The sequence below is a fragment of the Triturus cristatus genome, chromosome 8 (genome assembly GCF_964204655.1).
Source record: "Triturus cristatus chromosome 8, aTriCri1.1, whole genome shotgun sequence".
Lineage (NCBI taxonomy): Eukaryota > Metazoa > Chordata > Amphibia > Caudata > Salamandridae > Triturus > Triturus cristatus.
Window position 1 is genome coordinate 743,397,043 of NC_140591.1, and position 27,808 is coordinate 743,424,850.

General features: G+C 43.3%; 1 protein-coding gene across 1 annotated transcript in view; it reads left to right on the plus strand.

The window, feature by feature from the left end:
- The window catches only part of ASMT (acetylserotonin O-methyltransferase), a 255,792-nt gene that overhangs the window by 150,002 nt on the left and 77,982 nt on the right, over positions 1–27,808 (plus strand). Inside the window, exon 5 of the mRNA XM_085622161.1 lies at positions 9,028–9,146. Coding sequence (XP_085478287.1) covers positions 9,028–9,146 — 119 coding nt within the window. The remainder of the gene's footprint in view (positions 1–9,027; positions 9,147–27,808) is intronic.

The following is a 27,808-nucleotide window of genomic DNA, read 5'->3' on the forward strand; positions in this document are numbered from 1 at the left end:
GACTAAAATTATAGGGTGTGAGTAGTTATATGGCCCTGTGAGTAGATGTGAGAGTAGCTGTATGGGTATGTGAGTAGGCATCTGAGTGGCTGTATCAGTAGCTGTGTGAGTGACTGGACAAGAACAGAACCATATCTGCCACTTTATCCAACAAGAGACTAGAGTTTTACACAAAATGCCTACCCAACTAGAGTAACTTCTACCTGGTAATTAGGAAGTGCTAACTCGTTGGGTAAATGTCTAGTGCATATTCTATCCTACATCTGCGTAATGGACCAGGAAGAAATGTCTTCAGTGACCCTGTGTGCATTTAATTTCGACAATGTGATTGTTCCTCAAGCGTCTTCTTCCATAAATCTGTGATAACATAAATCCTCCTATAGAGAAGACAACAAGACTACAAGGAGGTGAATCTCTACCAAATCAGGGTTTTTCCTCTTAACTTAAAGGTTCTTTGTTTGGTGGAGATTTCCTTATATTGCTCGCTATTAAAATTGTGTTCACCGAAATTGGTGGGAAACATGCTTGGTGTGTCTTTTGATAAGCTGTGCATCAACCTGTGGAAAGGTGGGAAGACCTTGTATACTACTAAGGTAGACAGGGCAGGGCTAAATGAGTGAATGGATGAGGCTTGCACATGATTTTGCATATTTAAATACTCATAGTAATTTAAAGGGAAAACCATGGACTCTCCTTTCACCAGGAGAGGACTAGAATGAACCTACTCATCACAGTCACTACAAATTGCACTCCGATAGATCAACAATGAATTCACCTCCACTAAGGATTTCAGATTGTTTTTCAATGAGTAATTGCTGAGAAACCACACCTGCTTTGCCTTCACCAAGCCCAGGAAGTTAGGATCATTTGTCCTTTACAGAAGTAAAGCTTCAACTGGCGCACCTGCTATATCCCCCAACCAGTTGCACACCAGGAGGGCTCTGTGGCAGTATTCCCTGGGCTGATTTTGGCCCAGTGGACCACATCCACCGGGGCCAGGTCTTTTCGAATGTGGGTGGGGGGGTCAAGTGGACCCCCTCCCTAGGCCTATTTTGGCCTGGCCTTTTTAATTATTATGTTTTTTTTAATAAATAAGGGGAGGGCGCTGCACAGATCACCCTCCTTAGCCAATTTCGGCTCCGTGTACCCCATCCACCATGGCCCTGCCTCTATTGCGGGCACCTTGGTCCCACCTAGGGCACCCACTCACCACTGATTGGATGGTGGGGGGAGCCCGAAGACCCCTGTGGTCCCTGCTGGCTCCCTGCCTTCTGCAGGAGCCAGCATTGCTTTTACAGAGAGGAAACTGCTGAACATGCAGCTCCCTCTCTGTGAAAGCAATTTTGCTCTACTTCAAGCAAGCAAGAGCATTTGTAATGCTCTTGCCTGCTGGAAGCAGAGCATTTGCTATGGCTTGGCAAGAGTGCTAAAGCCCCCACCAAGCCATAACAAACAGCTCTTTCTCAGGAGTTGGCACCTCTGGACATAGCAGGAGCTGGCCAAGGAGGGTTATGGTCCCCAGGGCCATCTATGCCTCTTTTATTTCACACCAGGGTTGATGTTGGTCCCTGGGGCTGCAGCGGAGTCCAAGTGGCCCCCTCAAAATATTTGAAATTAAAGCTCTGGGGAGGTGGCAGACCCTGGGGCTGCGAGGGGGATCCCTGCACCCCCCCACATTTTTTTAGGAAAAGCCCTGGGGAGGTTGCTGTCCCCTGGACTGGGGGAGTCCGAGAGGCCAACCCCCGGTTAAAAGTAAATAAGCCCTGGGGAGTTGATGGTCCCCAGTGCAGCGGGAGGCCATATGGGCCTCCTCACATTCATTTGTAAAGAAGCCCCAAAGAGTCCTCACTTCATCTGGCACCACAATCAATTAAGTCTATCATCAACCCTATATGGCAGATTAATTCATTAACTCCCGATGAATGGATTAGAGGCAGCGCAATGTGTGTCTCACGCCATTGGTCGTCACGTTCAAGCAGTCCCTGTTGGCCCTTCAGCATGGGCGGTAAGTTGTTCATGCACCAGGTACACCCCTCGCCAGCCGCTGGATGTCATCCGAGACGTAGCTACAGGTGTCGATCAGATGGATCGGCATCCTTGGGCTTGAATAGCCCACGACCTCACTTGGTCAGCAGGGTAGTCAGGGCAGCGGCGGTTCAAGCGGTTAAATCAATTCAGCTCCATTGTTTCACCAAAACCGCTGAACTCCAAGGGCGGGTGCTACCGTTGTGCGAGGGTGAGCTCACATGTAATATCACAGCTCCAAAGGTACGAAGCACTTGCAGGGTTTCACGCAAATATTTATTAAAAGCAGTTCTCCAGATGCATTTCGGCGTGATGGTACCTGGTGTCCCATTGGCTTATATTCTGTGTCAAAAGTTCTAATTGGTTGGTTCTCAGCCAATGGAAGGGCAGCATCGTTTTGATGGATATTCCACAGCCACAGCGTGTCACCGCACCAGCGCTGGCACCACAATCAATTAAGTCTCTCATCAACCCTATATGGCAGATTAATTCCTTAACTCCAGATGGATGGATTAGAGCCAGCGCAATGCGTGTCTCTGCGGCGACACGCTTTTTCCTTCTGGAGAGAGACTGGTGATATGTGTTTGCCAGCTTGCAGGTGCTGCCTTGTGACCGCCCTCTCGGTCTGGTGCAACGCGTTTTGCCTGCAACCTTTGGTCTGTGCACGAAAATGCTACGTGTCACCCCCCAGTGCCCCACATGGTGGAAACAGATGCACTGGGAAGAGAGGAGGCAGAATTTGTTTTGCCTCTTTAAGGGGGACTAAGGACGGACTTTACCTGCTCTAGTGCTGCAGCGGCGAGAGAGTACCGGCCAACACTGTTTGGTAGCATCAATGGTGTAGTAGAAATCCCGTCACTGTATTGGGCTCAATCTGGACTCCATCGTCCATGATGCAGTGCAGCAGCAGGATCAGCGCGAGGTGCCTTACAGCTGTGAGGCGTAGGAGGGGCCCGTGATCACGTGATGGTGTGATCACAATCAAAAACAACAGAGTAACAAACCCCTAGGAACAACAAGGACACTGAAATGGGCACTCAGGAAAGCCATTTACAGGATGAAATGCGTCTGCCCAGCATTTCAGGAAGCTTTGAATTGCCAGCACGTCTACAGCAATAAAGCTGTTTTTAATCCCCCGGAGCTGTGTCACGTTTTTTCTTCTGGAGAGAAACTGGTGGGATATATATATATATATATATATCAAAAACCCACAGTCCAGCCTTGTACAGCAACTTCCGCCGAGGAAATCTGGCACGGACCTCTTTTACTCTCCTTCACAAAATTACGGACAGCCACATCCAATATGTGTGCAGAAGTTTATTCAGGCAATAATACATGCTGGATTCTCAATGCCCGCCATGACGCGTTTCGCTAGCTTTCGCTAGCTTTCGCTAGCTTGACCACATGACACGTTCGTAGATAGGAGACTGATAAATACAACAATGTGCACTATTGGCTGTAAACAGTGAGGGTCAAGTGAATGAACATGAAAAACAGACTCAAAGTAAACACATTCTCCGATAGAACTACTTGTATACCTTACAAGTATGTTGGAATATTTCAGTTCGTAAAGAGAAATACAGAATCATGCCACTTTATATCTCAGTTGAGAAATGAAAATTGAAATTGATGCATAGTGCCTATTATACTGAATGAGTCATATGTCAATGGGGTTAAAAAGTGAATACAGGTTATTTGAAAAGTCTTGGCGAGGATCTCTAATTTCCCCTATATTTAAGAAAGGCAACTGGGCCCTTGCGGAGAAATATAGACTCATCACACTACAAGATACAGATGCCAAACTTTTCGCAGGAATATTATTAATTAGACTAAATGAATGGGTAGCAGAATATAAGACCTTGCCATTGAATCAAACTGGCTTTATTAAGGGACTTGGAACAATGACAAACATTATGGTGTTAGCACTACTAATTGAAAAATCTCTGAGAGAAAAAATGCCCCTCTATCTGTGCTTTGTAGATTTTAAATCTGCTTTCGACTGTGTGCAAAGGAATTTATTGTGGAAAAAACTTATTGAAAGAAACATTCCATTTGAACTGTTAAGACTTATTCAACTGTTACACAATAAAACCTGGGTAAAAGTAAGGATGGGGGACGGCAGATCACTAACTAAGGAAATTCCCGCAACAAATGGGTTAAAGCAGGGATGTGTGTTGGCTCCCCTACTTTTTAATCTATTTTTAGGAGATTTACCAGGATACCTAGATGAACTCAATGCACATCCTCCGAAGCTAGGGGATAAACTGATAACTAACCTAATGTATGCAGATGATGCCATTCTTCTAAGCCATACCAAAATAGGTCTTCGGCGTTTAATTGACAGAACAGTTTTGTATGCACAAGAAAATGGAATGGTAATAAATGAATCCAAAACAAAAATCATGGTGGTCACTAGGAATATAAAACTGAGACAAAAAAATAAATGGTATATGGAAAGCACCCAACTGGAACAAATAGAAGTGTACAAATATCTGGGTGTACTATTTGACCAAAATGGAAACTATCAATTACAGAAAATTGACATACAAAGGAAAGCTAACTCGCTAACTGCAGCATTCAAGATAGCACAGAAATCGCTTGGAACTCTGACATATGGGCCGCTTTTGAAAATTATAGGGGCTAAATTGCTCCCAACAATAACATATGGTAGTGAGGCATTATTGGGGACGGATGCAGAACTGTTAAATAAGGTTCTTTCAAAAACATATAAATCCCTCTTCTATCTCCCGAATAACGCTTCCCCAGCACAAATTAGACTGGAGTTCGGGTTAACTAACCAAGTTATTGCAAGAAAAGGCCAATTTATTAAAACGTGGTACAGGATCAAAAATGACCATGATGATCATATATCTCAGTTACTTTGGCAAGAAATCAATAAGAATACCAAATCGGTCGTAAGGAAATATCTCAACGATGCATTAGAAGAGTTTGCACTAATGCCAATCTGGAACAACACGATAAGCAATGGATCCTTTAAAAAATTAGTAAATCGAACAACTAATCCCCTTTCACTTATACAGGATAAAGATACACTAGCAAAAAGAAAACACTCATGGTCAGTAATAAACGGATACGAAAAGAAGAAAGTACAAGAATACTTGGAGACACCTTGGTCTGAAAAAAGTAAACAATGCCTTATGAGAGCAAGATTTGGAATTTTACCGGGCCTTAGTCATGTCCCTCCGTGGAAAAAAACTAGTAGCGGTACATTGTGCAGACTTTGTAAAAGTGGAGAAGAGAATATTGTCCACCTTTTATGTATTTGTCCAGGACTCCGAAATGAAAGATGCACGTTACTGAAACCCCATTTTAACATGCGTGGAACAAGGACATGTAGACAGGCATTTAAAGTCTGTCTTCATTCGAACGATATAGTCATGAACGTTACCTTTGTAAAGTTCCTAAAGATTGCATCTATAAAACTGGGAGTATAAAATAGAAAAACAAAAATGTTTTTATGAAAAAGTTTTAAAAGTACAATTTTAGGTTATAATAGTTCTTTTTATATTTAAATGTAATATATTCACTAAATATGTCTTGGTATTGGAAATATTGTAAGATTGTAATTAATCAAACAATAAAGAATTGTCTTGTATTTGAAAAGACCTTATTTCCTAAAAATGTATTCGCGCAAAAATGCAACAGTTGTTTCACTTAAGTAAGTGAAAACCAGTAAGAGCCATGACATTGTACCTATAGGAAAGAAAATGCAAGTGCAATAATTTCATAAAAAGTACAAAATAAAATGACTTCTAACATTGCAAAGGAATTGTAAATGCATACGGATTCATGGTGTATTGTCAGTCACTTAAAACCACAGATAAAAGCAAACAATGCATGACCATCAAATAGGACTGGAAGGAAATAAAGTGCAAGTGCACTAATATAAAATACTATGCATAAAAATCAATAGAGTCAACCATATTAAAAAGTAGCTTAAAAAAACAGTATTTCATAGTGAGTACTAAAAAGGTAATAAAAACTCTAAAAATCGGGATAAGTTACCTAAAAATGTATGTTATGGCAGTATAGCAGTGGGGGCAGAAAGATTGGGATCAACTGGCAGTTTCCTGTATTTGGGAGTGGTCTTTGCTGCGAACAACTCCTGGAGTGGGCATATTGCCCACGCCAGGAGTAAGTTCTCAAAGTCCATTAATTCGATTTTGATCCTCCCCCGCCCAAAATTGACCGGGGCATTGCCTGCTATTTTAAAAATATACAAAACTCAATGCGTCCCGGTTGCTACTTACGGTGCTGAGGTTTGGGGTATTGCCAGTTGCTCTGACATAACTACAGAGGAACACAGATTTTGTAGGAAACTTCTCTGTGTTCCCATTACTTCCCCACATTTTATATGCCATAGGGAATTGGGTTTGCACTTTATAGGGGATTTTATTCGCGCCCGTCCAGCCCTCTTTTGGCTGTCGATTTGGAAAAATCCCGCTGCTAAACTGACTAGGGATATTATTGAGGATTGTCTCCGCTGCGATAGGGGCATGACCATTCCCTGGTTATCAGGGGTGCATAGTATTCTCCGCAGCGTGAACCTTGAAGACATTTTCTTGAAACCCTCTACCACTAAGCACCCCACTAAATATGAACTTAAAAAAGCACTTTACATGTTATTTGATGCCGAAAGGGTAGCAAGGGAGTCCTCGAAATCTAGTGTTTCTGGTTACTTAGCCTGTAATTTTATAATGTATCCCATACCCAGATATTTATCTCTTCCATTGAGCCATTGGGAGCGAGGCCTTATATTTCGCCTTAGGGCAGGCACCATTAAACATGCACTTAGCTTCCCTTTATGGAATTTTAATGCCCAATCAGTTGAGCCATGCCCCTGTGACTCCCAGAGTAGGCAAACAACTCTACATTTTTTATTTTTTTGTAAATTTTATATGAAGTATATTAAATGGTTTTTAACCCCGTATTTTAAAAAATCAAAACCAATTAGCCTGGAAGTTGCATTTTCAATGATTTTGTCCCTGGATGACGATGAACTTGTCTTTCGTGTGAGCTCTTTTTTAAAAACTGCGGTTCGTGCCAGGTCTACAATGTCTTAAAGTTTAGATGGATTATCCCCCATGTGTAAACAGCATTTTATTTTATCGCATGATTTTATAATTGTTCTTTTGCACTTTTATGGATTGTCAATAATCCGAATAAAGTTTTCATTGATTGATTGATTGATTGAAGTGCTGAGTCACGTGCAAATGTGCAAAAATTAGTGCAAAGAGAAATAATTATTAAATGTCTTGAGTGGCTACAGTAAAACCTTGTTCAAGCCTGAACAATGATAAATTTAATGTCTAAAATAGACAAAAACAACAATGGAACAGTACAAGAATAAGATCACAGTATGAAACAGGATAGCTATCTGACTCTAAAAAATGGCGAGAAACTCAGATAAGGCAATATGATACTAGAGGTGGGCATATATTGTGTATATCTTCGCTGTTGTTGAGGCCATTAGGCATTCTCGTTTTGAGGGATAGAATAAAATGAGTTTCAAGTTACCGGAGAATTTTCTCACGGTTCCCACCCCATGCGGGCATGGGAACAGCCCCCAACACTGTATATTCAAGAGCTTTAAGTTTGTTATTATGGACCAACTTAAAATGCCTGGCCACCAGATAGTTCGGATCCGAATATATATATATATACTGACAATACATATACATTGTTAAGGTGTGCAGATGTGGAGTTATGAATAGTAAATCTATATTTACCTATATGCACTTTCTCAATATTGTGGTCCTCAATGCGATGTTTTGCCCATGATATTTTGGTAGCACAATGTTTCTGTAGTTTATCTTTCAATGTACAACCCTGATAGAAACTAGCATGTATGCCTCAGGCATGTCTCCCTGTCCCTCCCAAGGAGTCTCTGGCACAAGTAATAAAATAACCACAGATGACATTTGTGAAATGATGGGGAGTATGCTATAAAATACAATAATGGTGGTAAAAAATATATATTTATAGCTAGGACCTGAACTCAAGAGCAAAAACATAACTGACATCTGGAACATATTGGGACATCGGTAAAGAAGAACTCTAGAGATGTGTCCTGACCTATTACCAGAAAATAATAATATATTTAATGCCACTTTTCTAGCTAATGGTAGATTTAAATAGGTGAATAAGAGGTGCCTATTTAATAGAATTTGGAAAATGGCAGCTAGCTCCAAAAATGTTGCTGAATTTTTTGAGGTGTGGAGGAGTTGGTGTAGCATTTTCCTAATTATGGAATGTGGTGGAGGAGCCTTTGTCTGAGTTTCAGAAACAACCTCAAGATGGAAAGTAAAATGAATAACTGCAAGTTGTTATGTAAAAATGTATTTAAAAAATGAGAGATGGGAAGGCTGATTTGTGGTTTATGAGTGGGAAAAGTATGAATTCTCCTAAACGTTCTTCATCAGGTCATTTTACTTTTATCATCCAGCCACAAGCTCAGTAACCAGTAAAAGATGATTCATTCTGCTGCCACCAAGGGTCTTCTTGTGGCTTAGAAAGAACTCTTATCCTAACTGCTGTTTCCATATCATGGGAGGATTAGCCTTTTGATGCTCTGATACCTTATGGGGACGCTATGGGGGAGTACAGTCTGGACTCACTTCAATTTCACAGCAACTTAAAAAAAAACAGCCTGCAATCTCTCATTCTGAATTGCTTTAGTATGACATCAAAGAAATCCCTTAGCTGTAAGGTTCACAATAGAACCCTGAAATGTTCCTTAGCTTTGAAAAGGGGCTAAAATGGCCAAAACTCGTACAAGGCTCAAAAATAACTTTGCGGTGGTGAGTCATTTTAATATTTCCTGATAGGTGGTTAGATAAGCCAACGGTCTTTGCCTAAGTACACTTTGCAAACTATTACGTGAATAACCTGACAGACTAACCAAGCGGCAAGAGAATATATGTGCAAAATCATTGCTGTTACATGACCTTTGAAAATGTGTATTTTTGTCATTTTGATCAGGTCGGAGGATGAGATGTTAAAGTTTATGCGTCTCATGAATTCTGTTTGGATTCTCTGTGGCAAGGATGTCATAACAGCCTTTGATCTTTCACCTTTCCCAAAAGTGTGTGACTTGGGCGGTAAGTATTATACTTGTGATGAACTTATGGATGTATTCATGGAGGCCCACTGTAGATCATCTCTAGATAAAAAAGAAGGCATTTGAATATTGACCAGATTTCCAGTTGCATAATATTAAAGCCTTTGCAGGGGCACAGACCAAACACAATTTGGAATTGGCACATACAGAATCATCCAAGATGCTCAGTGCATCTTGGAACAAGCCGCTGTACAGGTCTTTTTTTAGATGTTTCATTAAAAGAAAGTATATATATATATATATATATTATATAAATTCTATTTCCTAACTATGACGTTCCTGTCAGATTTGATTTTTTCAGTGAATATATAAATATATATGTTCCCCCTCAGCGGGCCTAGGTGGTGTGGGTGTTTCTACCCTTCCCCCTTTTCTTAGTATTGATTGTTTTTCAACCTTTTTCCTTGCAACTCAGTTTAACAGAGTCACAAAATGGTTGGAACTGTTGGAAGCTGATCAGATCGCAGGCTCGAGATCGGGAGTGTTCATAGAGCCTTCTCATTGTTATTTGGATATCTGAGAAATGTCTAACTTTCTCAGGAACTACTGAATGGATTTACACCATTTAACAAAAAGAGTACTTTCTGAGCCAAGAGCTACTTTTTTGCCAAGTTTGGTGTAATTCTGTTCAGCAGTTCAGGCTGTGGCCATATCTAAAGTTTTCTATGGAAATTAACATGGAGAAAACATGTTTTGGGACCCCCGCTTTTCTCAGCCCCCACTGAACGAATCACCAGAAACGTTCAACACAGCAGCTGACTGGACTGCCCCATTAGTTTGAAAATTTCGTGATGATTTGTCAAACCGCGCCAAGATATTGGCAAAAGAGAAAAAAGCTTTTTGAATAGAAACAAGGTCCTAACTATAACTACCTACTGGCGACTGCCAGTATGTAATATATATATATATCTGCCACCAAATGCCACATATACCGACAAAGACTTTTCAGGCTGAGTGCTCTTTTCGTGAGAGTGGCATGCACAATATTTAACACCAGATATCCAACAAAGGACAGAAGAGCACTCCTTGGGTTTCCGACACCATTTATTGCATCCAACAGACTAGTTTTGGCGATCAGTGTTGATTCAATAAAGGTTTAGTAAATTTCACTATATATATAACCTACTAGCAGTCGCTATTAGGTAGTTATAGTTAGAACCAAAGTTTCGATTGGAAAATAATTTGTTTGTTTTGCCAAAACACTTTTTTCCAATATTAAATCTCTGGAGATTTTCCTTTTTTTAACACAGCTAAAGCTCGAACAGCTGAACGGTATTACACCAAATTTGGCAGAAAGCTAGATGTCGGTCCAGAATGCGTGCTTTTTGTGATTTGGTGTAAATCCATTCAGTAGTTTTTTAGATATCTATATTTTAAAAATATAGATATCTGGGGACACAAGTTCTTGCAGAGCACTCGCAAATCTTACTAAAATGTTATTGCAACATTTCAACCAGGAAGTGTTGGCAGCCATCTTGGGTCTCAGCTTGAAGCTGAGTCCCATAATTGTTTTTTTTTTTTTAAATGAAAAGGGAACAGGGTGGTAATACCCTAACCTCCGAGATATAGTGGGGGAGAGGGTCTTCCTCTCAGGGACCCAGCCGGGGGTAAAATGCCTTTTTGTTTTTTAATTTTAACACGCACCGCAGGAGAATCCCCAAATCTGTGGCTATATTTTTTTTTAAAAGAAGCACGGGATCTCGCGCTTCACTTACTATAGGCCCCCAGGTGGGCCAGGTCCAGGGGGCAGTGTGGAAATGAGGGGGTGCATGGAGCCCTCCTCCGCAGGCCATTCAAAGACCCGGGGACAGCTTCCTCCTGGGGCACTGAATTACATATGAAATAATGCAGGCACCTTCCTGGGGCTAAATATGAGAAATGCAGGGGCCACATGGGCCCCCCACATCCCAAGGACCAACACCTCCCTGGGACTATGATACAATACTATGGTGTGGGGGGGTCTGGCCCCCACGCTGCCCTGGGACTCCACCTACCCAGGGCACAAATCAAATAAGGAAGGGGTCCGTTGCCACAATGGGTCCCGTGGACCACCACCTCCCTTTGGAAAATTTAAACAAAGGAAGGGGGCTGCATGGGCCCCCTCCAGGAGCCCTACTGGGCCCTGGGGACCACCACTTTACAAGGCCAGCTCTAGCAATGTTCAGAAGGGCCCACCCCCAGGACATTGCAGTTTGCTATTGCTTGGTGGCAGCACCACTCCCACCATACAATAGCAAACAGTGTGCTCCACTTTAAACAAGCAATTCTTTTATTAAAAAAATAAAAAAGGGTCAGACCCCGATTGATGGTCCAAAACGGTCCAGGGAAGAGAGACAATGGAGCCACCCTCCTAAAAAAAAAAAAAAAGAAACGGCAACTCGCCAGAGGTCCCGACCCCTTTTTCCACTACTCGTGCTCCAGGAGGCATGTTCTCAGAATGACGGAGAAAGGGGGTGTGGCATCTGATGACTTCTTAGCAATCTGAAAGTGTGGGTCTTACTCGATGTAACAGGAGAGCTAGTTTGCCCCAAGGGCTCTCAAGAGCCAAGTATACTTCATCCCCCAACTAGTAGAGTGCCAGGAGGCGTGTTTGCAGAGTGGTGGAGAAAGGGTGTGTGGCCTCCTATCAGGTCTCAGCAATCCTGCTATATTGGACTTACTGGAGGTCATAGGAGGAGTAGTTGGCCCCCAAGGACATCCTTGGGGGCCAACTACCCCTCCTTTTATCTCCAATAAGTCCCACACAGAGGGATTGCTAAGTGGTCTGCGGAGGCCATTCCCCCTTTCTCCACCGCTCTACAAACACAGCTCATGGTGCACTACTGGTTGGGGAATGAAGTCCACATTACTCCTGAGGGACTTTGGGGGCCAACAAGCCCTCCTGGTACCTCCTGTATGTCCTACACAGCAGGATGGCTGAGAGCTGGTAAGAGGCCCAGCCCCCTTTCTTCACCACTCTACAACTGCAACTACTAGTTAGATAACCATTGAAATTCACTGAAAAAAACAAAGGTTACAGAGACATTATAGTTAGGAATTAGCATTTATAAAACCTTAGAAATTCACTGAAAAAAACAAAGGTTACAGGGAATTCATAGTTAGGAAATGGAATAAAAAATTAGAAATTCATTGAAAAAACCAGAGGTTACAGAGACGTTATAGTTAGGTTCAGGTTTCACTCGTACAAAACCAGAAAAATTCAGCAGTTATAGTTAACTCGCACCCCCGCAATGCCCTGCTCATGACCTCACATATTACATCACTCATGACATGGTCAGTAACATCACTGATGACATAATAGGCCCCTGTATATGAGAGAAAAAACTGGAAAACCAAAAAAGGAAAAACTGTTAAATATAAAATCTTTTCATATTTCAATATAGAGACTACAATTTGCATTACGTATTTCTTAATTACCTGATGATATTTATTCTATGATGTTGTGAGAAGTTGGCCTGGCATATGCTGTTCCTAGTTATAGGGACACCTTGCACCAGTCCAATTCGACTCCTATTGATGATAGGTTTAAGACAACCTTTAAAGAAAGCTATCCTAGTGGTAGCTGTGGAGAGCAGCCTTCAGGCTAAGTCTTGAAGGAGTGTTAAGCTTATTGTTTTACCATAATAACCTCTTGAATAACCAAATGAAAGAGTAGCCCACACAGGTATATATATAAAATATATGTATTTATTCTAGACAGAATCCCACAGTCACTTTATGTGGCTAGTGGCAAAGTTACAATTCAAACAAGCATTTCTAAACACAATAAATAGCACAGAAATCAATGGGCCCCAGGGGGGGACCAAACCATATACTAAAATAGTGGTATAAGAACCACGACAATTCTACAGGCAATGCCTAGGGCATTCAGGATCGCTTGCCCCTTCAGAATCCACCCACAGTTAAGAGGAAGGGGACCCACGGGAGACGCGTGCAGTGCAAAGAGCTGCTATCGGGATCGCAATGATAGCCTATGGAGAATGTCGCGGTTGAATATTCAAAGTTAAAGGACACTTCTAGCAACAGTACAAAGTTAAGGCTTGAGACTTAAGGCTTTGGGGAGCCCACCACCACTGGAGTACCGAAGTACCACTGTTACCTGCCCCAGGGAAGCCGGGTGCATAGGTCGATCCTGGTGTCGGGTCGCGGGCTGATTTCCTATGGAAAAGTAGTCCAAACTGCTGCTAGCTGCGAGTGTCGCTGAAGTCGTGAAGATTGAAGTTGAAGAGAAGATAAAGATGAACCTGAAAGCAGAGGGGACAGAGTCTGGGTCACAGCAAGTGACCAGGGAGCTCACAGCAAGGAGCTCGTGGAAGTCGGGTGCTTCAGGTGTAGGAAGTACAGCTGGGCTCTGCAGTCACGGGCTCCGGGAGGCTTCAAGGAAGGCCAGCTTCTGGAGGGCGACTGTCCCACGTCGGCTGAGGGTCGCTGCGGTGTTAGTGTCCCGATTGGATCCACTAAGCCTTGGCAACCGCAACCCACGCAAGACGGACAAAGTAGCTGCTGGTGCAGACCCACGAGGTCTGAGGGTGCTCTCTTTTTCAGGGAGCGTAGAGCAGGCCTGGAGCAACCAGGGGAGCTCTTAGAAGCAAAGATTGTCCTCTGTCAGGGCCCACAAGTCGAGGGACAAGGGACCGCGGAAGGCAGCAAAATGGAGTGCGTAAAAGGGCTCCCACGGGCCACCGGAGCGGGCCAGGGAGCTGAGGGTCGGCACAAATGCTGCTGGATGGTTGGCTCAGAAATGGGCCAAAGCACAACTTCCCCACTGGTCGGGGTCGTGTGCTGGACAAGAAGTGGCCGGTGTCTCGGGGTATGCGGGGATCTCGACACCCACGTGGTCCAGGGTGCTCAGACTTGCTGGGCACACTCACAGGACGCTGGGATGCACTGGAGACCCACCTCGAGGGTGCTGGAAGGCGTCGAAGATCGTGAGAGCAACGAAGTTCCAACCGGGTATCTTGTAGTCTTTTAGGTGCCTGCCAAGCAGGGGGATAACTCCTTTATCCCAAGGGAGATTTCTTCTGTCAGCTGGGCAGCAGCTCGTCGAAGGTCAGTTCTGTGAAGTTCTGGACGAATCTAAGGCTCTAGGGCAAAGTTATTCCCATATATCCCCAAGATTAGGGGATGGTCCAAAATAGAGCCTGCCAATCAGAGTAGAGGCGGGAAAGGGTGGCTACACCCACTCCCCTTTGTGTGTTTCCCGCCTGGGCGAGGGGCAGGATGCCCCTGAACCGGTTCCAGGCGGTGTATGCAGAATTGGGGCTCTGCAGCTGCCTACGTGCAACTCTGAATGGACATTTGGTGCACCCACCCTGTTCCAATCCACATTATCCTGTCTGGGGAGGTGCTGGCACCTCCCTGCCACAGGAGCCCTATTGTCCAGCTGGCGAGGCTGGGATTTTCCCCAGCAACAGCCAGCCAGAGTTGTGTAGGTGGCGAACAGTAGCCATTTTGTGGTACACGTGCACTTTTAAATTGGTGTCTAAAATCTACCGCTTTTCCCATATCACCCTCCTAGCAAGGGGGAATCGTGCCCCCATGCCCATGGCTGGACTGGGGGTATGATTCCTTCATGTTTGACACCAAACACGATATGGTTCTGTGTAGCCAGTCCCAAGTTACAGCGATGACGCAATAACTTATAATGCGGTAAGAGTATATGGTATGGCTACACTACAAACAACCCAGTAACGGTTTTACGAAGGTTGCAGGGAGGTCCTACTCATGTAGGGGTCCCCCCTCACACATACCTCAGCACCCAGCCCTGTAGGATTACCAGGGCCTGCCATAGGGGTGACCTATGAGAGTATATGTGTTGTAATGGTATGGGACATAGGGTACCTACATCCCTGTAAGGGGTGCTAGCACCACCTTACCCAGGCTACAGTAGTGGCCTGGTGGTGTCAGTTTGGGTGGCTGTCCCAGGGTGGCACAATAAGTGCTGCAGCCCTGGTAGGCCTACTGGGGGACCCATGCCCTGGGTACCTAGGGTACCATCTACAAGGGACTGGAAGGGCATGCCCAGCATCCAATTATGTTTGTACCTAGAGTACTCACAACAGTTTTAGGGAGAAAGCAGATAGGCTGGGGTCCTGGATAGCAGGATCCCAGCCAGACTAGTCAAAAACCACTTAAATACCAGGCAAAAAGTTGGGGGCAACCATTAGTCAGATTCCACTCTCCTACAGATGTCCATGGAGAATTTGTATTACAAGTTGAAATCAAGTAGTATGTATCAGTGATCTTTTGTAAATTTGATTGAAAATGAAATAGTTTACGTCAACAGCCTTAACAATTAGAAAATATTGGTACAATATAATAGAGCTAGATGGATCAGGAGGGTTGAGGCTCTAATTCAAAATTCGTTTTGTTTAATACATAGTTACAAAGAGGACTGACGAGGGGGTTGATAATCAAGTTACCCCAGATGTGCTGCTACTTCCTCATCATGGTTTAACCCAACAGCATGCATTGTCTGGAATTTGATAATCATTCTAGAGTGCAGTTGTCTCAGTTGCACATTTCTGTTGCCACCCTGATGTTAATGGGTATTCTGTCTAGGACATCGAATTTAAGTAAGTTTGCCTTAATAGAATTTTCCATTTAAAAAAACTTGGCCGCCGGGTATTATTTATTTCTATTTGAGATAGTGCTCATGTGTTCTAGCACTCTCAGTTTGGCAATGTGTATAGTGCTACCAATGTAATATTTGTTGCACGGGCACTTGAGGCAGTATACACAGAAATCGGAATGGCTAGTTAAATATTGCCTAATTTCAAATTCTTTCTCTTCTGGATTGAGATTAACTTTTTTGATATTTTCAGTGTATTTACACACCTTACATTTAGTACAACAAAAAAAATATTTATTTTGACTGCTGTTGGTTTTGGTTGGTACCAGGTTCCTACATAAACTGTCTTTTAGGGATTTACTTTTCCTAAAGGTTAGTTTTGGGTGGTTATCTAGATGTTCATTAAAAATGTTATCAGTCTGTAAGACATGCCGATGTTTCTAAAGCACATGTTTACTTTTCTCCGAACCTTTGTTGTATGTTGTTATGTATCTGATGGTTGAAATTTCACTAGTTGCTTTTTGGTTTGCTAATTAGCACATCCTATCTTTTGATCTTACTTGCTTTGTTCAGGGCAAAATGTATGTTCTTTCTGGAATGTCCCCTTTTCAAAAACCTTTGTGTCATACATTGTGCTTCCTTTTTAAATTTCTCATCTAAGCTGCAGTTGCGTCTCGCTCTCAAAAGTTCCCCTTAAGGTATGATGTAAATTGAATCCCGGGGATGTCTGCTGGAGGCATGTAACAAGTTATTTCGTGCAAGTTTGTTTGCAATTTAGTCAGTCAAGTCAGTCAAAGGCTTTATTTCGATAAAAACATATCATAAAAGCTTTACAAAAACAGAATTTAAATTCATTTAAGTTAAAATCCTAGTGTTACAATAAGAGTAAAACATATCATAAATAGATGTTTAAGAACGGATTAAACAATTTCTTTAAGCCTTTTGCTTCTGATGCGCCATGCCCAAGATAAAAATTTTGATAGGGCGCAAGCATACAGAGGGCGGGAGTCAGACATTAAAATACGTAACGCCTCAATGTAGTGCCTAGTGCCTAAGGAACGGCACAGTTGCTTGAGCCATCTTCTTCTTGGGTATGCATACTGTGGGCATTCAAATAAAAAATGGGCCACAGACTCTTGTCTGGATATACAAAAAGGACAGAATTCAGTAGTCTGGGCAGGGGGATTCCACCGGGAAGTAAAAACATAAAGTGGAAGAGTCCCGGTCCTAAATTTGAAGTAAAGAGATCTGTCATGAGGTCTCTCAATAATGTCAAGATACAGTTCCCGGATCGGCTGGTCCTTGAATTCCAGAAAGTCCTCCGTGAGTCTACCCAATGTACAATTTGTTTTTCTTTGGGTCGCAATCCAATTCCAATATAGAGACTTAAGCGTAGCTTTCGGGGGGGAAGACCTGTTTTCCCATGCTGCGCTTAGCCCAAGATTGCACAAGAGGATTTTCATGTCGCTCAGCCACTTTATCTTGTGCCATCCCGGGAGTGACATAACTTCGGAGAGGCCTTTGGCATATTTAGCTAGTTCCGGGACACGCCATAGTCGGGCCCATAGCAGTAAAGGGCGAAGTTTCGCCAGGTCGTCAATAGGACGACAACCTAGATCGAGCATCAGTGGGATCGTTGGAGTACCTTGAGGGAGTGACATGATGGCCCTACAAAACTTTCTCTCAGCTCTTGACAACTCACTAGTATTGCATGAACCCCACAGCTCAGCCCCGTAAAGAGCAGAGCTGACTGCCCTTGCTGCATAAATTTCCATAACAGGGGCTATAGGTCTAATAACACAGGAACGCTGTTCCTTCAGTAAGGCCCCTGTTACTCTCTTGTGGGCTAGCAACATCTTGCTTAAGTGGGGGGCCCATTGCATATTATGAGATAAACGGATCCCTAGGTAATCAAACACATCCACCCTCCCCAAGGGTACGGCATTTAATGTCAAAGGGCGCACAAGTTTTTTTGGGGGGTTCATCACAAGATATTTCGTTTTTTCAGTGTTGATTACCAGGCCCCGTTTAGCGCAGAAGAGTTGGAAGTTATTTAATAATTTTTGGAGGCCCATAGGGGATTTGGAGAGTAAAAGGGTGTCGTCTGCGAAGAGGAGGGTAGGGATACGTTCCCCTGCCAGGGATGGTTCGTCTGAAGGATCGTTCAGCAGATGCTCAACCACACCATTCACATATAAGGAGAAAAGGGTGGGGGCTAGAACACATCCCTGGCGAACCCCTCTCTCAACCGGGATTCTACTAGTTCTCTCTCCATCCCTGCCCCATCTAATCTGGGCAAAGTTGTTTTCATGCAACCTTACAATTAACAAAAGTAAGTAGTGGGGCACCCCCATGTCAGAAAGTACTCTCCAGAGGGTCTCCCTGGGTACCAAATCAAAGGCAGTCTTTAAATCGATAAATGCGAGATAAAGACTGCCCTTGCCTAGGACCACCACCTTCCAATACACTAGTAACAATCTAAATGTCTGTTCAATAGTACCAGTGCCTGTTCTAAATCCTGCCTGGTAGTCGGAAAGGACATTGGTTTCGTCGATCCATTGCGATAATCTGACTAACAACACCTTCCCGACTACTTTTTGGGTAATATCCAGCAGGCTTATGGGTCTATAGTTAGACGGGTCGTCCCTGGCCCCCTTTTTAAAAATAGGGACAACCTCCGCCCCTTTCCACGATGTCGGAATAGGAGCTCCCCTACTAATAGCATTGATCAAACAACAAATGAATTTGCCCCAATTCGGAATATCCGAACGTAGGAGATCCCCGGGGATACCATCTAAGCCGGCTGCTTTTTGGGGCCTAATGTTGCCAATTGCATACTCGACTTCTTTGATCGTAAAAGCAGAATCTGCCAAATTTACCCCCCGGTCATTGAGTGTCGTGATTGCGCCTAACGTGTCGGTTTCATAGTCTATGCTTCTTATTGGGAGGTCGGGAGTTGCTAACGCCACCCCCCGAACCAAATCATCATTAGAGGTGGCTATCGGGGAAGTTTCAAGAATCTCCCCAGTGCGGCTAGCATACAATTTAGTAAAATGGTCGACCCATGCTTGACTTGTGATATTACATGTGATAAGTTCACTATCGGGTCTTGTTTTAGCTCTAATTGCATCCCAAAAACGCCTTGAATCTTTCCTCAAACTGGCCTCTTTTAAGGAGCACCAGTATTCAAGCTCCCACTCCTTTCTAGCGCTTGCAAGGGTTTTCTTATATGATGTCCTAGCTCCCTGAATTGCTTCTTGATTTTTGCTTTTGATGGCCTTAATCAAGAGTGATTTTGCGTGTCTACAGGCCGATGTATACCAATCATGTTTCACCCTAGGATTCCTAGTTGCCTTGTTCTTGACCAGATGTTCCTCTTTAGAAAACACATTCCCGATAGACCTAAGGGTTTCCTCGAAGACGGAAGTGACCCGGCCAGGGATCGAGATGGCCGGGTCGCTATTGTCCAGCTCCATTTGTGAGGCAATAAGCAATGTGTGTATAGTGAAGAGTTTTGTTTCATCCTTGGAAACCAAACTCCACTTCAGACGTCTCCCACAAGAGGAGACAAAGGTTTTCAGTGTATTTACACACCTTACATTTAGTACAACAAAAAAAATATTTATTTTGACTGCTGTTGGTTTTGGTTGGTACCAGGTTCCTACATAAACTGTCTTTTAGGGATTTACTTTTCCTAAAGGTTAGTTTTGGGTGGTTATCTAGATGTTCATTAAAAATGTTATCAGTCTGTAAGACATGCCGATGTTTCTAAAGCACATGTTTACTTTTCTCCGAACCTTTGTTGTATGTTGTTATGTATCTGATGGTTGAAATTTCACTAGTTGCTTTTGGTTTGCTAATTAGCACATCCTATCTTTTGATCTTACTTGCTTTGTTCAGGGCAAAATGTATGTTCTTTCTGGAATGTCCCCTTTTCAAAAACCTTTGTGTCATACATTGTGCTTCCTTTTTAAATTTCTCATCTAAGCTGCAGTTGCGTCTCGCTCTCAAAAGTTCCCCTTAAGGTATGATGTAAATTGAATCCCGGGGATGTCTGCTGGAGGCATGTAACAAGTTATTTCCTGCAAGTTTGTTTGCAATTTAGCTTTGACTCCAGTCTATCATTGGCTACCTCTAAGTGTAGACCCAAAAACTCCATCTCCTGTTTGTTTATATTGCTGGTAAATGACAGGTTCACATGGTTCATGTTCAGATCTGTTTCAAACTCTTCAGCATAGTCTACTGAATCATTCCAAAAGCAAAATATATCATGTATATAACTGACCCACAGGACGGCACGGGTATTACAATAATGGTGATGTCTGAACCCCTGTTCCTCCCACCAGCCCATATATAAACCTACATAGCCATTGTTGTCCCCTGAGCCCTGCAATAGATTTTCTGATCAAATATGTAAAAGTTATTTGTCAGGCAGTATGCCATCATGTCCATCACCATTTCTGTATGCAGGAGATATGAGAGTGAACATTTCTTCAAGACATTTCTGCAAGCCTGCAGCCCTGATTATGTGGTAAGCATGTGTATGGACTATTGACAATAATAAATACTTATTCTACCAAACAACACCATAAAAAATGCATATAAATCACCAGAATCCTCAACGTAGTATGTTGAGTCTTCTACAAAAGGTTGTATGACGTAGTCAAGGTAACTGGACGTGTTTTCTAACAAACTCCACATTGAAGAGACAATGGCTCTCCCTGGTGGTAATGTGGCATACTTATGGAGTTTAGGTAGTAAATAAAGAATTGGTCATTTGGGAAAATCAAATTTCAGAAATGTATATTCATTACATTCCAATTATCCTTCTTCTCTCCGTTTCATAAGGAATTCATTGATATCTTATATTGGATTGGAGGGCTGTTACTTTGTTAGATATTTTTTAACTGGACCCATCATTTAGTTGTTTATAACCGTCCGTCAGTTACATCTCACCTTTGTTTTTTCAGTGAATTTCTAAGGTTTTTTAACTCTGTTTTCTAACTACAATGTCTTTGTAACCTTTGTTTTTTCAGTGAATTTCTGAAGTTTTTTAAATTGTATTTCCTAACTTTAACATCCTTGTAACCGTTTGTTTTTTTCATTGAATTTTTAAGGTTTTTTAAAATTCTATTTCCTACTTGTAACCTTTGAAAATAAGTTTGTGAGTGAGTGCAGAGTGCCTCAGTGGGTATGTGATTGAGTGCCTGAGTGTCTCAATGGGTTTGGGACTGGGTGTGTGTTTGTGTGTCTGAATGGGTCTGAGACTACCTGAAAAGTGTCTCACTGGGGATGTGAGTTGGTGCACCACTGTCTGAGTGAGTCTCTGACTGTTTGAGTAGATATATAAGTAGGTGCATGAGTGTCTGAGTGGGTCAGTGACTGAGTGCATGCATTGTTGAGTAGATTTGATACATGAGAAAGATCTATAACATGCAACTTGAAGCTTGCAGTGAGAGAGCTTGGACAGGATCTGCACCAGTAGCCATCATCTAAGTTTGAAGGACTATTTCTGTACATAGTTGAGAAGGTTCTGTCTGTACTTGCCTACATATATCAGTATATCAGATAGTGTAGGAGTACACCACTATCAGTGCCATGTGATGTTTAAGTAAATGTGCTGGTATGTAACTGCCTGCTATAATGCCTCTATGGCTGTCTAAATGTATATGTAAGTGGCTGCGCAAATACTTCAGTGCCTGTGTTAGGCAATTGAGAGCCATGTAGGTATCACTGCACATACCTTTGAGTATGCTGAATGCATAAATAATCTCTGATAAGTGACTGAATGTATATGTGCTTCTGTAGCTTTCTGATTAGGTTGAAGAGAGGGTCTATGCTTTGTGAACATGCATATCAGCTGCTTTAGGGCTTCATACTCTATATAGTACTTCCCATAGGGTCCTACAAGTGCTCAAGTAACGTATTCAACTAAAAAGGACATCTGTCAATCTCTTAAACACAAAACAGGATCCTTTATGGCATACATACAGCATTTCTTAGAAGTGTGTTATGTGTACTAAAACGTGCGTTTAACACATCGAAAACGACTATAACATGCCAAGTGAAGCTTGCAGTGACAGAGCACAGACAGAGTCTGCACAAGTAGCCATCAACCATTTTGAAACACTATTTCTATGCACGGTTGAGATGATTGCATCAGTACTTGCCTACATATCTGAGAGAGTGTAGACGTAAACCTCTATCAGTGCCATGAGATGTTTAAGTATATTTGCTGATCTGCAACTGCCTGCCCTACTACCTCTAGTGCTGTCTAAATATGTATGTAAGTGGCTGCAGAAATGCTATAGTGCCTGTATTAGATAATACAGAGCTACGCAGGTGTGATTGCAGGTGCCTTTGAGTCTGCTGCATGCATTAATAGTTTCTGGTGAGTAACTGAATCGATAAGTGATTCTGTAGCTGTTTTAATAGCTGAAACAGAGGCTTTATGTTTTTCTGAACATGTATGTTGATTGCTTTAGGGATGGCATAGTCTAAGTAGTACTTGGCATAGGGCATGCACGTGCACAAGTAACTTAGTGAACTGAAAGGAACATCTCACATCTTATAAGCACAAACCAGCATGTTTTATAGCACACCTACAGCATCTCTCACATATGAGGTGTGCATAATGAAACTTGGATTTAAGACTTGACAAACAGCTTTTACATGGCAAATCAAGCTACAAGTGAAAGTGTGCACACAGTACCTGTACTACCAGGCAGCATCCATGTTTGAAAGAGTATTTCTCTAACCCCTTCACTGCTAGGCCTTTTCCCCCCTTGTGCTAAGCCTTTTTTGGGCTATTTGGGGTAGTGCGCACTTAGGCCCCTGTAACTTTTTGACCACATAAGGTATCCACGCCAAATTTGTGTCCTTTTCTTCCAACATTATGGGCATTCTAAAGGTACCCAGGGTTTGTGGATTCCCCTGGAGGGGTCCCAGAAACTAGCCAAAATACAGCTAAAGTTTTTTTGGGGGGGAATTGGAAAAACGGGCTGAAAATGAAAGCGTCAGGGTTTTTCTCTGCAAATGGTATCAAAAAGGGTTTGTTGGGCTGAAATCACCATTTTCCCAGCTTTTAGGGAATGACAGACGTTTATCAGAAACCAACATTTTTTACACAGTTTTGGCATTTTTCTGGGACATAGCCTTTTTTTGCTATTGTTTGTGCTTTCTACCTCCTTCCAATTAATGGTATAAATGGGTGTGAAAGCAATAATGGATCCTGGAAAGCTATACATTTTATTAAAGTAGATAAAATTATGAATTCAGCAAGGGGTCATTTGTGTAGATGCATCAAGGTTTCTTTATAGACATTGATAGTTAAATATAGGAAAAATTGAAAATTAGTTGAAAAAACAGCCTTTTGTGTCAACTATTTTACCTGTACCTTCTTCTAACTATGACAGCTCTTTGAAAGCAAAATACCATTACATCTGCTGAACCTTCCTGGTTGTGGGGATATATAGGACTTGTAGGTTCGCCAAGAACCCGACGAACCCAGAGTCAAAAACTGAGCAGCAATTTGCAATGGTTTTTTATTATGTTTCGGGTATATAGCAATTTTTGTGGGAAAATGTATACATGGAAAAATTGGTATGAAAAACACCTATGTATTTCTGAAATGGGAACAAATTATAGAGTTTAGAAACAGTACATATTTGCACTTTTTCGAAATTGGGAATACTCATACTACCATGAGAATTATCGGTCATTTTTCAAAATGACGTCTTTTTTACACAATGTCTTTCGTTTGGAAGGCAGAAATGCATCCAAAACCAATAGGTAATAACAGTTGCTTTACAAATCTGAATTACCCTAAGTCTCCCGATAAAAATGGTACCTCACTTGTGTGGGCAGGCATAGTGCCCACGACAGGAAATGGCTAAAAACCCAACGTGAACACACCACATTTTCACAATGATAATTTACCCTTTTTTTGCGAAGTGTCTAGCTGTAGTTTTTGAACACTAGCTCTGCCGGCACCTAGGGAAACATAGCAAACCAATACATTTTTGAAAACTAGTCTCCCAGGGGAATCTAGGGTGGGTGATTTGACTGCCTACCACCAGGTTCTGTTACCCAGAATCCCTTGCAAACCTAATTGTAAAAAAACCCACTTTTTCTCCACATTTCTGTGGTGGAAAGTTGTGGAATCTGCATGGATCCACAAATTTCCACCCACCCAGCGTTCCCCAAAGTCTTCCAAGAAAAATGGTACCTCACTTGTGTGGGTCGGTCTAGTGCCCGTGACAGGAAACGGCGCAAAACGCAACGTGGACACACCTCAATTTCGCAGAGAAAAATGACCCTTTTCTGGCATAATGCCTAGCTGTAGTTTTTGAACCCTAGATCTGCCGGCACCTAGGGAAACCTACCAAACCTATACATGTTTGAAAACTAGACACCCAGGGAAATCCAAGATGGGGTGACTTGACTGCTTCCCACCAGGGTCTGTTACCCAGAATCACTTGCAAACCTAAAAAATTGTCAAAAAAGCCACATTTTCCCCACATTTCTGTGGTGTAAAGTTGTGGAATCTGTGTGGATACACAAATTTCCACCCACCCCACGTTCCCCAAAGTCTTACGAGGAAAATGATACCTCACTTGCGCGGGTCGGCCTAGTGCCCGTGACAGGAAACGGCGCAAAACACAACGTGGTCACACCTCATTTTCGCAGTGAAAAATGACCCTTTTTTGGCAAAGTGCCTAGCTGTCGTTTTTGAACCATAGGTCTGCCGGGACCTAGGGACACCTAGCAAATCTATACATTTTTGAAAACTAGACACCCAGGGGAATCCAGGATGGGGTGACTTGACTGCTTCCCACCAGGGTCTGTTACCCAGAATCACTTGCAAACCCAAAAAATTGTCAAAAAAGACACATTTTCCCCACATTTCTGTGGTAGAAAGTTCTGGAATCTGTGTGGATCCACAAATTTCCACCCACCCCACGTCCCCCAAAGTCTTACGAGGAAAATGATACCTCACTTGTGAGGGTCGGCCTAGTGCCCGCAACAGGAAACGGTGCAAAACGCAACGTGGTCACACCTCAATTTCGCAGTGAATAAGGACCCTTTTTGGCAAAATGCCTAGCTGTCGTTTTTGAACCATAGATCTGCCGGGACCTAGGGAAACCTATACATTTTTTAAAACTGTACACCCAGGGGAATCCAGGATGGGGTGTCTTATCTGCCTCCCTCCAGGTTCTGTTACCCAGAATCCCTTGCAAACCTAAAAAATTGTCCAAAAAACACATTTTCCCCACTTTTCTGTGGTGGAAAGTTCTGGAATCTACGTGGATCCACAATTTTACACCCACCCCGCTTTCCCCAAAGTCTTACGAGAAAAAAGGTACCTCACTTGTGTGGGTCGACCTAGTGTCCCCGACAGGAACCGGCACAAAACCAACGTGGTCACACCTCAATTTCGCAATGAAAAATTACCCTTTTTTGGCAAAGTGCCTAGCAGTAGTTTTTTAACCCTAGCTCTGCGGGCACCTAGGGAAACCTAGCAAACCTATACATTTTTGAAAAATAGACACCCAGGGAAATCCAGGATGGGGTGACTTGACTGCCTCCCACCAGGGTCTGTTACCCAGAATCCATTGCAAACCTAAAAAATTGTCAAAAAAACACATTTTCCCCATATTTCTGTGGTGGAAAGTTCTGGAATCTGCGTGGATCCACAAATTTCCACCCACCCCGAGTTCTCCAAAGTCTTCCGAGAAAAATGATACCTCACTTGTGCGGTTCGGCCTAGTGCCCGCCACAGGAAACGGTGCAGAACGCAACGTGGTCACACTACAATTTCGCAGTGAAAAATGACCCTTTTTTTGGCAAAGTGCCTAGCTGTAGTTTTTGACCCTAGCTCTGCGGGCACCTTGGGAAACCTAGCAAACCTATACATTTTTAAAAACTATACACCCAGGGGAATCCAGGATCGGGTAACTTGACTGCCTCCCACAAGGGTCTGTTACCCAGAATCCCTTGAAAACCTAACATTTTTTCAAAAAAACACATTTTCCCCACATTTCTGTGGTGGAAAGTTCTGGAATCTGCGTGGATCCACAAATTTCCACCCACCCCGCTTTCCCCAAAGTCTTACAAGAAAAATGATACCTCACTTGTGTGGGTCGGCTTAGTGCCCGTGACAGGAAACGGCGCAAAACGCAACGTGGTCACACCTCAGTTTATCAGTGAAAAATAACCCTTTTTTGGCAAAGTGCCTAGCTGTAGTTTTTTAACCATAGCTCTGCCGGCACCTAGGGAAACCTAGCAAACCTATACATTTTTGAAAACTAGACACCCAGGGGAATCCAGGATCGGGTAACTTGACTGCCTCCCACCAGGGTATGTTACCCAGAATCCCTTGCAAACCTAAAAAAGTGTCCAAAAAACACATTTTCCCCATATTTCTGTGGTGGAAAGTTCTGGAATCTGCGTGGATCCACAACTTTCCACCCACCCCGCATTCCCCAATGTCTTACAAGAAAAATGGTACCTCACTTGTGTGGGTCGGCCTAGTGTCCGCGACAGGAAACGGCGCAAAAGGCAACATGGTCACACCTCAATTTTGCAGTGAAAAATGACCCTTTTTTGGCAAAGTGCCTAGCTGTCGTTTTTGAACCCTAGCTCTGCCGGCACCTAGGGAAACCTAGCAAACCTATACATTTTTGAAAACTAGAAACCCAGGGAATCCCGGATTGGGTGACTTGACTGACTCCCACCATGTTCTGTTACCCAGAATCCCTGGCAAACCTAAAAAAGTGTCCAAAAAAACACATTTCCCCTACATTTCTGTGGTGGAAAGTTCTGGAATCTGCGTGGATCCACAACTTTCCGCCCACCCCGCGTTCTCCAAAGTCTTACGAGAAAAATGGCGCATCACTTGTGTGGGAGGCCCAAGTACCCGTGACAGGCAAGGGCCCAAAACGTAGTGAGGCAACATTAAAATTGCCTATCTCAAAACCACATGGTTTTGCAATTGGGGTCACCTGGGTTTTTGGCCCGGTGCTCGGCGGCCATCTAGGGAAACCTACCACACCCACACATTTCTGAAAACTAGACACCCGGGGGCTTCCAGGGAGGTATGGCTTGTGTGTATCCCCCAAAGTTTCCTTACCCAGAATCCCCTGCAAACCTCAATTTTAGCTGAAAAAACCCCACTTTTTTCACGCATTTTTGTGTGGGAAAGTTGTGACATCACCGGGCTCACACAAATTTCCCACCACCCAGCATTCCCCCAGGTCTCCTGGTAAAAATGGTGCCTCACATGTGTGGGAGGCCCAAGTACCCGTGACAGGGTGTACCTTGTCCCTTTTTCAAAAGGACAAATATTACTGCACAGCCATCTAATCCTCAAGCACACACACATACTGGTTGGATTTGGCACAAGGGTGAGTGATGGATCAGTATATGCAATTGTATTAGCAAGTGATTTCACAAAAATGACATGCACTGTTAATAATTGAAAGGGCGAGAAACTGAACCATTGACTCACAGCTCGTGAGCTGTAAAGACACAACAAGGCACCAACCTCTCTACAGGCCATTCATACACCTTTCATACATGTGACACATACAAAACCATTCACACCGCCAGCCGCGGGCCCATCAGATTACAACACTCACTCAAGCAGACAGCGCCATTCAAGGGCCCATCACTTTCAAATGCCCACATTCCTGACACAGCAACCACACAAGCTGATGGATTGCGTGGAGTGGCACTCAGCTAGCAGTGTGTGTAGTGGCCAGCAGCAAATCACTACTCACACACTACCAGCCGAGCGCCAGTCCACGCACACCGCTAGCCAAACACCAGTCCATGCACACCTCCAGCCAATGGCCAATCCACACACACCACTAGCCAAACACCAGCCAACGCACACCGCCAGCCAAGCGCCAATCCATGCACACCGCCAGCCAAGCGCCAATCCACATACACTGCCAGCCAAGCGCCTCTCCACACACACTGCCAGCCAAGTGCCAGTCCACGCACACCACCAGCCAAGTGCCAGTCCACACACACCACCAGTCAAGTGCCAATCCAGGCACATCGCCAGT